Consider the following 12,459-nt stretch of genomic DNA (forward strand, 5'->3'; position numbering starts at 1 on the left):
TTAGTTACAACCCAAGTCATACCAAACTTAGTTACAACTCAAATCACCAGTCATACCAAGCTTAGTTACAACCCAAGTCACCAGTCATACCAAGCTTAGATACAATTCAAGTCACCAGTCATACCAAACTTAGATACAATTCAAGTCACCAGTCAAACCAAGCTTAGTTACAACCCAAGTCATACCAAACTTAGTTACAACCCAAGTCGCCAGTCATACCAAGCTTAGTTACAAGTCAAGTCACCAGTCATACCAAACTTAATTACAATACATACATTGTTTGTTTAAAAAGTAAAACGTTGATATCACATATTTCCAAACTGATGAATCTATTCTTATTGAAGATAGTTACAAGTCGTACTAGCTTAGTTACAAGTCGTACTAGCTTAGTTACAAGTCGTACTAGCTTAGTTACAAGTCGTACTAGCTTAGTACAAGTCGTTCTAGCTTAGTTACAAGTCTTTCTAGCTTAGTAACAAGTCTTACTAGCTAATTTACAATGCAAGTTACCAGTCAAATCAATTCAATTACAACTCAAGTAACCAGTCGTACCAAACTTAGTTAAAAGTACGAAGTCCTTTCAAGCTAGTCACGGTAAACTCGGTTATTTATCAAGTGGATGCAAACGTCCATATATTTTTTCTGTCCATTGCTTCTAAATAAAATTATATTAAAACCTGTTATGTATGAACATAAACAGAGTAGAAAACTGAAGGGTCTGTGTTATCGAATATCGATGTTCTCTCAAGTGGGACAGTTTCCTCGTAAACATTGCAACTGCCTCATAATTCATGCTTACATATATAGATTGTAGTCGGTATAAACAAGCTGTTGACGAGTTTACCTTATACCTAGTAATCTGCTGCACTTTTAGCTGATTGCTTCTGTTATCAGTGTGGTGTTTATTTAATGTTATAAATCCCTCATACATCAGCATCTTCATAGAAATAAAATTTTGCAGCAAGCTGGGCTCCAGATAGTTTTCTTAAAGAGGCGTTGTAGCTATTCTATAGAGGAAAAACTATCTGACATAATCTACAAGATACATTCCGTTATATAGTATCCGACATGTCCCTGTGATTGAAGGTGTCCATGCATAATATGTAAAATGTATCCGAACTATTTATATGCCACCCATTCACATACCGAATCATAATTCGACATTCACAACATAACGGTTCGAGTTAAAGAGTGCACAAAAACCAAAGCTTACGAAATAACGAGGTTCCATTGTTCCAAAAAGTCCATAATGAAGACTCACTATATTCACAAACCAAAGTGTCCGTTCTAACGAAGCACAAACAAAATTGTTCAATCTAACAAGGTTCCATGTGAACACCAACTAATGTGTCCGTACTAACAAGGTTCCATGTGAATACAAACTAAAGTGCCCGGACTAACAAGGTTCCATGTGAAGACAAACAAAAATGTCCGTACTAACAAGGTTCCATGTGAAGACAAACTAAAGTGTCTGGACTAACAAGGTTCCACGTGAAGACAAACTAAAGTGTCCGGACTAACAAGGTTCCATGTGAAGACGAACTAAAATGTCCGGACTAACAAAATTTCACTGCATACAGAAATCAAAGTGTCCGGACTAGCAAGATCCGCTTTTTACAAGCAACCAAATTGTCCAAACTAACAAGGTTTCATGTAAACAGAAACCAAAGTGTCCTGACTAACTAGGTTCCACCGAATACAGAAATCAATATGTCCGGACTAACAAGGTTCCATTGAATACAGAAATCAATGTATCCGGACTAACAGTGCTCGCTATAACAACGTGTCGCCGTAAACACAAACAAAACTGTCGTTTATAACAAGATTCGTTGTATTAAAAAAAAACAAGTGTCCGGACTAACAAGGTTCGCTGTAAACACAATTTAAAGTGTCCGGTATAACAAGGTTCTCTGTTTACAAAACAACCAAATTGTCCAACCTAACAAGGTTTCATGTAAACACAAACTAAAGTGTCCGGACTAACACAGTTTCACTGTACACAGAAATCAAAGTGTCCGGACTAGCAAGGTCCGCTTTTTACAAACAACCAAAGTGCCCAAATGTCCGGACTAATATGGTTCAATGTAAGTATCCGGATAAGGGAGAAGAGAAAATGTTGAGTTAACAAAGTATACATTCTAATTTATGGTAACATGATTTCTACTACGTCGACAAGGCATTTGTTAATTGTTTAAACCTTTTATTCGTGAACAGAGCGCGTACATGTCATTTTTCATAAAAGAAATATTGCAACAACGTTGCTTCACGTTATGTATTGTACGTGTCTGTACAAGTCACGAGCTACATGTATGACTATCGGTATTATTATTAACAGTACTTGTTGATATACATGTTATCACATATATAAGAACACGGACGTGATTATAGCTCAAATTGAAAAATTATTAAGTGTTTTTCTGCGCGTGGAGCATATCAAAAGTGCTTGTGTCTTTTTATGAATTAAGTCGCTATAAAGCACTTCCTGGCCGCCGTCTTGTTTACTATAAGATAGCGTTTCCAGATCATGTAAGATTTACGCAGTTCTTAAAAACGCAGTTTAACTATAGTTGAGAGATCATGCTAGCACGCCAATCGAAACGTGACGGTAAAAACTCTTTTAATGGAATATGAGAGCTAGCACATTGATAACGATTTATCTCAGAAAAGCTTGATTATTTTATTGGCAGTAGAAAGGCGTTGAGGAGCATATCGGGAATAGTATGTGTTTACTAATATATCTGCCAAGAAATTATAATTATTTTGTTCACAAACGCTTTTGACAATGATCCGTCAAGATACGAGATACAATTCTTCTATATATGTTTCTTGATAAAATAATATAATATGATACATTATATTATATATAAATTGATATATATGATATGTAATAAATAAACAAAATATATATAACGACATAACCACATTCACACGAACAGCACACAATACATCCGCGATTCTCCAGTGTTATGCTCCCTTTCGCTTTGCAGAGAGCGAAAGTAAGCGTGACCCCTGGATTATCGAGGATGTACACAATACATCTCCAGCACACACACAGGCATACACACATTGGGAGATATTAGCCAGGTGGCATAGGACTAGTAGTTAGCGCCTGATAAGGCAGCTCTTGTGAATTCCTCAATATTGTATTGATTAACATATATGCTAATTGTATTGACTGTATACAATTGTATATCTATGTACTGTAAAACGCTTGAGAATGGCTTATGTTAGCTTAGATAGGGCCCTATATCAAATGTTGTATATTTAATGCAACTACGGCGCCCTCCATCTTCGTTGGGGATAGCAACGTATGACAGCTAAGGTGTTCCCCATCCTAATTTCAATCTCAATAGCCACATAAGGCAACCTCATTGTTCTCCGACATCACGAGAAAAATATATATAGTAACATAAGGTAGTATACCATATCGGAATTAATTATGTTAATAGTATTTTAGATGCATTTTTAGATGGACAAGACCAAAAGAGTGGCGGTACGCTAATTTTTCTACATTGCCTCCCTGCAATATTATTGCTACACAATGTTCTCATACAGTTAATATATAAGCACGCCATAAGTAATGTGCATCAAAGGGTGCTTGCAAAACGTGTTAGAATGGCGCGCGTGATATTTAAAATTCACGGAGATGACAGACGAGGTTCGGGGTTTTATAATTGACTTCGGTGCTACTATTCGCCTCATCTGTTATTCTTTTCCAGTGACGACTGCCTAAAAGCTGTTCTCTTCAATTCTCATTTCTACTTCATTTCTCTTCTTGTATACATATCAACATTAATGATATAGCGTTAAATAAGACAAAGTTGAGGTACAATCGGATCACTTCGCCTTTTCCGTCGCCCAGGTTCTATGATATGTCTTCTCTTGCGCAGGTCCAGAGTTACGTTTAAGTATTATTTTAAGGGTTGCCGTCGGAGCATGTAAACATATTCCATCACTAATGTTTTTTTCTGACCCCTGTGCTACGATGGGCACTCTATATTAACCTTATTGGAATACTAACTAAATTTGTTTTTAAATATTTATTTACAACGTAACACTTTCAAAACAAGGTCGGGGAAATTGATACCGTACTGTTCCACGAGTATTCCATATCTGACTGATAGCAAGAATCACCTGGTCATCCTCACTCGGTGACTTGTATTAAGATTGATGTCGGTATAGATACTGAGGTTAGATTCCCCGTACCACTGCCAAACACCGTAACTATGGATTGGAAACTGTTCCGCACAGCTTTAGCTTTGATAAATCATCTTTAAACAGAAAATTATACCATGTGCGACTTTTATGAAAAACAATAAAGATGAGATAAAGGAAAAATAATCAACAACAGTGTTCTGAAAGTTTAAATTTCAGCGGGTCTAGACCAGTGCCGTTTTCGTTTATTAGTAAACGGTCGAACCAGTTGGACCACAGTTGTTCGTTTATTAAATAAGGTCAGACCTAATAATCTGATGCTGCTTTCATGTGAGCCTTGACCAATCCTTGTAAGGCCTGCATAAACATTTGCAGGTCCGTCAGGATTTATACCCAAAAATGTTACATATAAAAGCGGACGTACCGGTTATTCCGCATAAACGAGCAGGCCCCAGGAACCCTGGACATGAGGTTTTACATAAGCTATAAGCTTGTTACCAAATCCTCTTAAATATCTTTTCATTTATATTTATATTGTACCACGTTATGTCTTATTGAATATTGTTTTAAAAATAAAGTGAATTAAGAGGGGGTCATTAATGTATAGGGAAATCCCGGTGGAACTCTCTAGTGTTTTGCCTGCAGAGGGGCAGGGGTCCTTAATATTGATGTCTGTTCAGATACTGAGCTACGTAAGCTTCTCGGCGTAATACTCACGACTGAACTTGAGAAATTGACTTTCAGATAAAAACGCAGATATTTCAACAGCTTGTGATAAAGAGGCTGTCACGTACCTTGTCTGACAAATATATCGAGGCACCAATCTCACTCAAGAAATTCGAGATATCTTGTTGAAAAAATACTGTTCTGTGCACGGATTCACGAACTCCCATCTTCAGTGTTATACAATATGTATACTTTTAAAACTCACGTATCGTGGGTATTTTTGTGTATTTTTTCCTGAATGTCGGATTTAAAACGTTTTTAACTACGCACTAGACGAGACGACCAAAGCGTTAAATGGTTTAATGGGCGGGTTTTTTTTGGTCATTTTCGATATTCTTCCTCATAAGTGATTGCAAGAAATCCCATTTGTAAATTGGAACTACCATTCTATAATCAATGTTAGCTGTACATTTTTTCCTCACGTCTATCAAAGAGAGCCTCTTTGTTGTTTTGGATTAGTTTAAACAGTACCTAATTCATTAGCCAAGAATATTTTATGTACATAATAATTCAGTGGAATGAGAAAAAGAAACTTAGAGCAAATTCCTACCCCTAAATATTTTTTCTTTTGTTCATGGTTTTTAAGTCCGTGCGATGGCTAAGGTACTATAAAAACGTACGCCCAGGGAGACACCGCCAACAAAATAAATAGAAACGAGTGAAGTCCGAATTGTTGCATTGTGGGTAGCACGTTAATTTTGGTTCCTTTAATTTACTACGAGCAGAAGACGGAACTAAAAAAGTGTTCTGCAGGGTCTTCGACATTAAAGCTTCATTCGCACGTGCAGTGGGATACATGTACAGTACTACTCCTTCTCGTAGTTGCACGGGTGCATAGATAATAGTTTGGTTAGACTTAGAACCGGTCACACGAAGACGAAAATATGACGTATATTATATTTTGAATGAAAAGTTCAAAAGAGGTTAATAACTTCATATGCTAGTGCAGGGGCGTTTCTAGGATATTTGGGGGAAAAAATGGACCTTTTTTTGCTAAAAAAACTACGGATCACCCATCGGATAGGGGAATCAGTATAAAAAGAAATCAGGGTATGTGTTTAATCAATGAATATGATAAGTTGCCATATTCAATACAATATTAGCAGATTACGATAGGCTTTTTTTTTTTGTTGAAAAGATTACGCCCTCACCTGGACCCGCCCCTGTGCTAGTGAACGCTGAACAACGACCTACCATGTATATAAGAGAAGACCAAAATAGACTAAAACGGCAGAAATAAATAAAATTGAAATAACGTCAACAATGTTTATTTAACTTCACTAGTTTTATATTAGATTAACCAATATAGGATTGCCAACGGGACCAATGCCCTATAGATGTCGCTTTCTCTGACGTCAGACCATGTTTGTATTTCAAACCGAATAAAATTGATTTTAATCCTTTATTTTATGATAAACTCTTCAATAAACCCGTCTGTGTTTACTTTGCGTGACATGTGGACGAACTCAGCCATTGAGGCGCTGGGTGAAACTTCTCACCCCTTTCGCCGAAGTCACATGCAAGTGAGATCGGGTGCTGATAACAGCCGCATTCCTGACCCGTTTGATGAAAGTTTGGTTAGTTTAAAATGGGAATCACATGAAAGGTTTATCTTCGTCATTTTCAAAGATTTTTTTTTAAAACATGTATATTTATGGGATAAAAATGGTTAAATTTAGAACATGTTTTGAAATATTTAAGATATCTCAAACTATTCATTATTTTAATTGATGACTCGAAATTAATAAAGCTTTGAGGAACCTAGTCAACACATTGTTAGCTTTATAATATATTACCATATCATAATACACTACGCAACGTCACAGGGAAAAAACTGGTGGTCAAATCAACGGAAAAGTATTTTTATTTACAGTACTTCATACGATTTATTAACAAACAAAAAATAAAAAATGTTGACAGTATTTATTTCGTAGACGAGAAACTTAAGGTCAGGCGAGGTCAAAATCGCAAGTTCAAAGGCTTATAAATAGCCGACAAGTGAGATCCGCAGATATCGCGATAATCTCAATGTTTGGATTGTGGGACGCTAAGTTTATCTTTACGGTCATGTTCATGGTTAAGATTAGGAAAGTCTTTGGTGTTTGTTGCTGTATCGAACATCGTTGGTGAATATCCTATCATTCTTAAAGAGGTCTCATGGACAAACGTTTAATGCGGTAGCGCACCCCTGCCCACGAGCAAGTGCCAGGCGCTAAAATGTAGGTTTCTTGGACGGAAGGATATATATTTTAATACTGTAACCTTGACCATAGCTTCTGAACCGTGCAAAATTTGAAGTCATATTTGACATGTGCAAACGTTCTAACAAGAGCTTTCCAAATTTTTGGTACCGCGATCCCTTAATTGCAGAGTTATGACCCTTTGTTAAACTTTCGTGTCTTGGGTATAACTTTGTATCTATTAAAAATGAATACATGAATATTTATAAAAACTTTCATATCATGCTTGTGATGCTGTGCATAGTGCTTCTCAACTACATCTTGTTTACAACCAACGCATCTCAATCCCTGGCGTCCGAGAATTCTACCGACCCTAACATCACCCTCGCTTACTTGAAAATATGTGCTTTTGTTATGAGTTTTTATCCATTACAAGCAGACGTTTTCTATTATTTTAAAAAGAAATGTTTGTATTAAGGCATAGGTTAGATAGTAAAATGTAGATATCTTATTGATCAATTTAGGATGTTCTTCTGCGGATTCAACCGCCTGCACTCACAAACGTTACGTTTCTTTATGACGTCAAATAATAAACCATCCAATCTGGCCAATCAGAATGTCGCAAAGTGTGTATGCACGTGCCGCTTTCTTTTGCGGTAGTTGAAACATGGCGGAAAGACCCGAGTGAATTTGTAATCGGTGACCGCCGAGTCAGTAAATATAATACGCTCGTGCTGTGGCAATTAGGGCCACCTGTCTTCCCCACCGTGTAGCAGGCTAGGGATATACACTACCGGGTTTACATTATACAGTGTATATAAAGGCTGGGGTACACTACCTCACTGTTTACTATAGAGCACCTGCTCCGAGCTAATAGTTATCCGAACGGAGGCTTTTGGAACAAGATTTTTGCATTCAATCTGTTAACTGTTTAGTATGTAATAATTATATATATGGTGTAACATTAATCTTTAAACATGTGTGTTTTTCTGTGATCATGGATGAGTTACAATAATGTGTTTTTAAGTGAACTTTTTAACTTAAGACGTTTTCGGAGTTCCATTGGGATCCAATATGAAAGGAAACACGGTGAATATTCTGGTACTGGGAAAAGAAGGCGTAGGAAAAACAGGTAAGTGAATAACCTCAATACTTTATCAAACTTAATTATGATACAATGATAAGTAATTGCAACGCAATCTGGGGCTCGTGATTCCGGCTCAAATTAAAACTTTTTTTCCGGATTAACAATCAGAACAAAAAAGGAAATCGATTAAGTAGCGTTACAGGCCGGAAGGTTAATTGGTTGTCCAGTTGATCGAATTCCATGTAAGCAAGGTCGGGTTTATTGGTCTGGTCACAATCCCATAGTATAACGAAGTTGAGATCACTAACCTGCCGGATCCGGATTAGCAAAGTTGGGATTATTTGTCCTGCTGGAGACCTGATTAGCGAGGTTTGGTCAGTTTTAGCGGACTAAATCAGTATCAGCGAGGTTTCGATTATCTGGCATGTCAGAATTCGGATTAGTGAGGTTGGAATTAACTGGCCTGTCGGAATCCGGATAAGTGTGATAGAGAGTTATATGTCCTAGCTCGGATTACCGATGCTGTGAATTATCTGTCCTGTCTGGAGTTCAAAATTACGAAGTCGTAAGAATCCGGAATAGTGAGGTCGAGAGTTATTTGTGTTCTAGCAAGTTTTCTTACCTATCTAGCTGTGTACGGATAAACGAGTATCACTTTATACAGGGTACTACGTTTGAACTTCGAATAATGAAGACTATTGGCAAAATAATGCAATAATGATAAAAAAAAACCACCATGACTACCATCCATGTGTCTTTGCCCTTGATCCAGAGACAGGAAACGAAAATAGATAAATTACTAAAAAATTGTAATTAAGAAATGAGGAACAATGTCTACTGTATCGCAGCATGTGTTTATGCTTTCCTTGATATCAGCAGAACTGTGAAAAGATGGTGTTTTTTTTATATACATCTGTAAATATATCACGTTTTGTTATTTGTATTATTGCTGCAACAATTTTTTGATGAGAGGATTTCAATTCTGCTGTTAAAGCGGTGCTCGAACCGATCTGGCCGTATCTGGAAAACAACAAAATATGCTGAAATCAAAGAAGGGTAATAAAACACGCTTTTTAGAATCTCATAAGGGAAACTTTCTGATGCTTTTAAACAATCTGGAAACTCTCATAAAATCATTTGACATTACAAAGTGTCAAAAATGATGGATAGTGTAGAGTTAAAAAGTAGACTTTTTTAAATAGAACGTTTTCTGTGCCAAATCTTTAAAATTTTACGTTTTGCTTTTATCTAAGTTCAGTTTGGCAAAGATGAATAACTCTCCATGTTAGTAAGTTTCAATTGAGTCTCCGAGGATTTAGTCAACTTATTTCAGCTTAGCGCTCTCTGAGATCTATTTCAGAATGAAATCCGACTTACATGTTACTTTCATCTTTTTCTATAATAAACCTTCAATTTAAAGTAAGCATGTCATATATACCTATCAGGTTTAGACGCTTATTGAGAAATAGCTGTAAATCCTTAAAAACACGGAATAAAAACGGAAATGAGATTTAATAACAATCTATAACAGATCAGTAACGCTGTTGATCCTTCTCCCATAAAACAAAACGCATGCAATAAACCGATGTTTACACTGTAAATTAAATCTCTTTCTTCCTAAAATCGAATGTTGTTCATTTCATGTAGTTTTTCTGCACAACCCATGCAGTGATTTGTAGAAGTTTGCTGGTTATTAATGAAGTGTAATCCTTAACAGACCCCTTTTTATATGACTTTTATAACTCTGTCCGGTCATGTTTAGGTAGTTAAGTGAAGTCCGTATTCATTTTAATAAAAAAAAATGTCTCATAATGTTACCAGTAAAGCTTATTACATGTTGAGGATTGAGGTAAACGATTATCTGCTGTTGCCCACCGCGTGTTGTAGGTGACATATAATGTGGGAACCTGCATAATATGGAATTTGCTATTGTGTCCTCTATTTGGTAGGTTGGTACATTTAGGACACGCATAATATTATATTCTACCTTAATTATCTCGAGCGCCCGGCTTATTTTCTAGAGCGCTCGACATTACTTCGAGATAATTAAGGTAGAAAATAATATTATACATGTCCTAAATGTACCACCGTAACTTGGGGACATAAAAGCGACCAAAATAAATTTCTTGCACCCATTTTCAACATTTGGTATCTTTATATTTCCTCCATGCTTCCAAACAACCTTTTGTATCCTATATAGCGCCTTGCTTGGCAGTACCTCACTTTGAACTTAGTGCTTACCGTTCGCTCAAGTGGTGAAGGCCAAGTGGGTTCTGTTACTGGGCCGGGACATATCAAAGTCCTTGAAATGATAGTTGTTATTCCCTGCTTAACGTTCAGCATTTAGAGTAATCACATCAACTGTTTAACTTATTGTCAGTATAACGTGACCGGCAGGAATCCTTCGGTATCTTATTTCAGTGAGGTAGCACAAGAAAGTTAGCATCAGATCGGCGCTATCGAAAGAATACACATACACCAACATATCAACACACACACACACACACACACACACACAGACACACGCGCGCATACATAACACACATGGAAACAGGTCCCGCAATGACCTTAGCTGTTGATAGGACAGATATTGTCTGTATATAAAATAGATCGACCGAAATATATATCATTCATGCCACGAAAAGATGCTGACGTAATAGCGTCAATGGATTAATTAATACAACAAGTGTAAATATATATACATAACTACCGTACTTGTCTGTGATAAGCTAGTCTCCATCAAATGTAGAATTGAGTTGATAGTACATGCGAACTTCGTTATCTCGAACGACCGAGATTTCCCGCTCACGTTTCCTTCTTTATCTTTATACCAGGTGGGCATAAATACTAAAAAAATATCGAATATCGAGATATATTGGCGAATTGGTGCTCTAACCAAGTTAACGTAAAGTATCTGAAATATCCACACGTGCTTGCTGGACACACACAATTTGTGAAGTTTACTTGTTTTAATATTACCGTAAATAAACGTTTCCTATCCTGTGCCTTACCGGCTCTTTATGTTATATCAGATTTGGAAACAAGCTTCACTTAGCCTAAATACTAAGTAAATTATAGCCAGCCATGATTATATATTCATGTTTACTTTGGGATATCTGAGTACTTTTATATGATATTAACATTTTCAGGACCAAGTATTACCTCGAAATAACCGAGTTTTACCGTGTCCCTTCCTCATAACTTTTACTAAGTCGTTTCTTACTAATACAAAGATGTAGGAGACACGGAACCAGGTCTTAACTATGCCTTCGAGATATCCAGGGTACATTGTTTTTTTCCAAAATCGCGTTCACGAAATTGGACGTTATATATTTTGGTGATAACGTAATAGAACAATGATGTTCTAGATCACACGATTCAATTATCCTGAATATGATATAAAAACAGATTTCGGAATGTATTTGTCTGGAAAAAAACAAAATTATTACCGATACGTGAAAAACAAGGCTATCGTGAGAACTTACATATAGAACAGCGCACACAACAGAACGATTAAATCTGTAAAAGGTCAAACCCTACTCATGTGGTAAAAACATATCCAGAAACAAGAATTTTTATTTAACGTCGCATATTTAAAACAATAAACATTAGCACTGCAATGCTTATTGTATGCCGGACATCGGGACCTGGCAATCGGCATAAAGACGTTTCTTTACCATGTCCCGGAATATCAGACATATCCCGGAATATCAGACATGTCCTGGAGGTATCAGACGTGTCCTGGTGATATCAGACATGTCCTGGTGGTATCAGACATGTCCTGGTGGTATCAGACATGTCCCGGAGTATCAGACGTGTCCTGGAGTATCAGACGTGTCCTGAGGTATCAGACGTGTCCTGGGGGTATCAGACACGTCCCGGAGTATAAGACGTGTCCTGAGGTATCAGACGTGTCCCGAGGTATCAGACGTGTCCTGAGGTATCAGACGTGTCCCGAGGTATCAGATGTGTCCTCAGGTATCAGACGTGTCCCGAGGTATCAGACGTGTCCCGAGGTATCCGACGTGTCCTGGGGGAATAGACGTGTTGTGGAGGTATCAGACGTGTCATGGAGGTGTCAGACCTGTCCTGGGGTATCAGACGGGTCCTGAGGTATCAGACGAGTCCTGGAGTATCCGACGTGTCCTGAGGTATTAGACGTGTCCTAGGGTATCAGACGTGTCCTAAGGTATCAGACGTGTCCCGATGTATCAGACGTGTCCCGACGTATCAGACGTGTCCTGCGGTATCAGCCGTGTCCTGGGGTACCAGACGTGTCCTGGGGTCTCAGACGTGTCCTGAGGCATCAGA

General features: G+C 37.5%; 1 protein-coding gene across 2 annotated transcripts in view; it reads left to right on the forward strand.

The window, feature by feature from the left end:
* The first annotated feature begins 7,796 nt into the window (after positions 1 to 7,796).
* LOC110448440 (ras-related and estrogen-regulated growth inhibitor-like) overlaps positions 7,797 to 12,459 on the forward strand; it is a 31,287-nt gene continuing 26,624 nt past the window's right edge. For both annotated transcript variants that reach the window (XR_002462726.1, XM_021494684.1), the window contains exon 1: positions 7,797 to 8,193. Coding sequence is in view for 1 of the 2 variants with exons in the window: in XM_021494684.1 (XP_021350359.1) it covers positions 8,136 to 8,193 (58 nt within the window). In the remaining variant the exon portion in view is untranslated. The remainder of the gene's footprint in view (positions 8,194 to 12,459) is intronic.

Source organism: Mizuhopecten yessoensis, unplaced genomic scaffold (assembly GCF_002113885.1).
Source record: "Mizuhopecten yessoensis strain PY_sf001 unplaced genomic scaffold, ASM211388v2 scaffold4033, whole genome shotgun sequence".
NCBI classification, from domain to species: domain Eukaryota; kingdom Metazoa; phylum Mollusca; class Bivalvia; order Pectinida; family Pectinidae; genus Mizuhopecten; species Mizuhopecten yessoensis.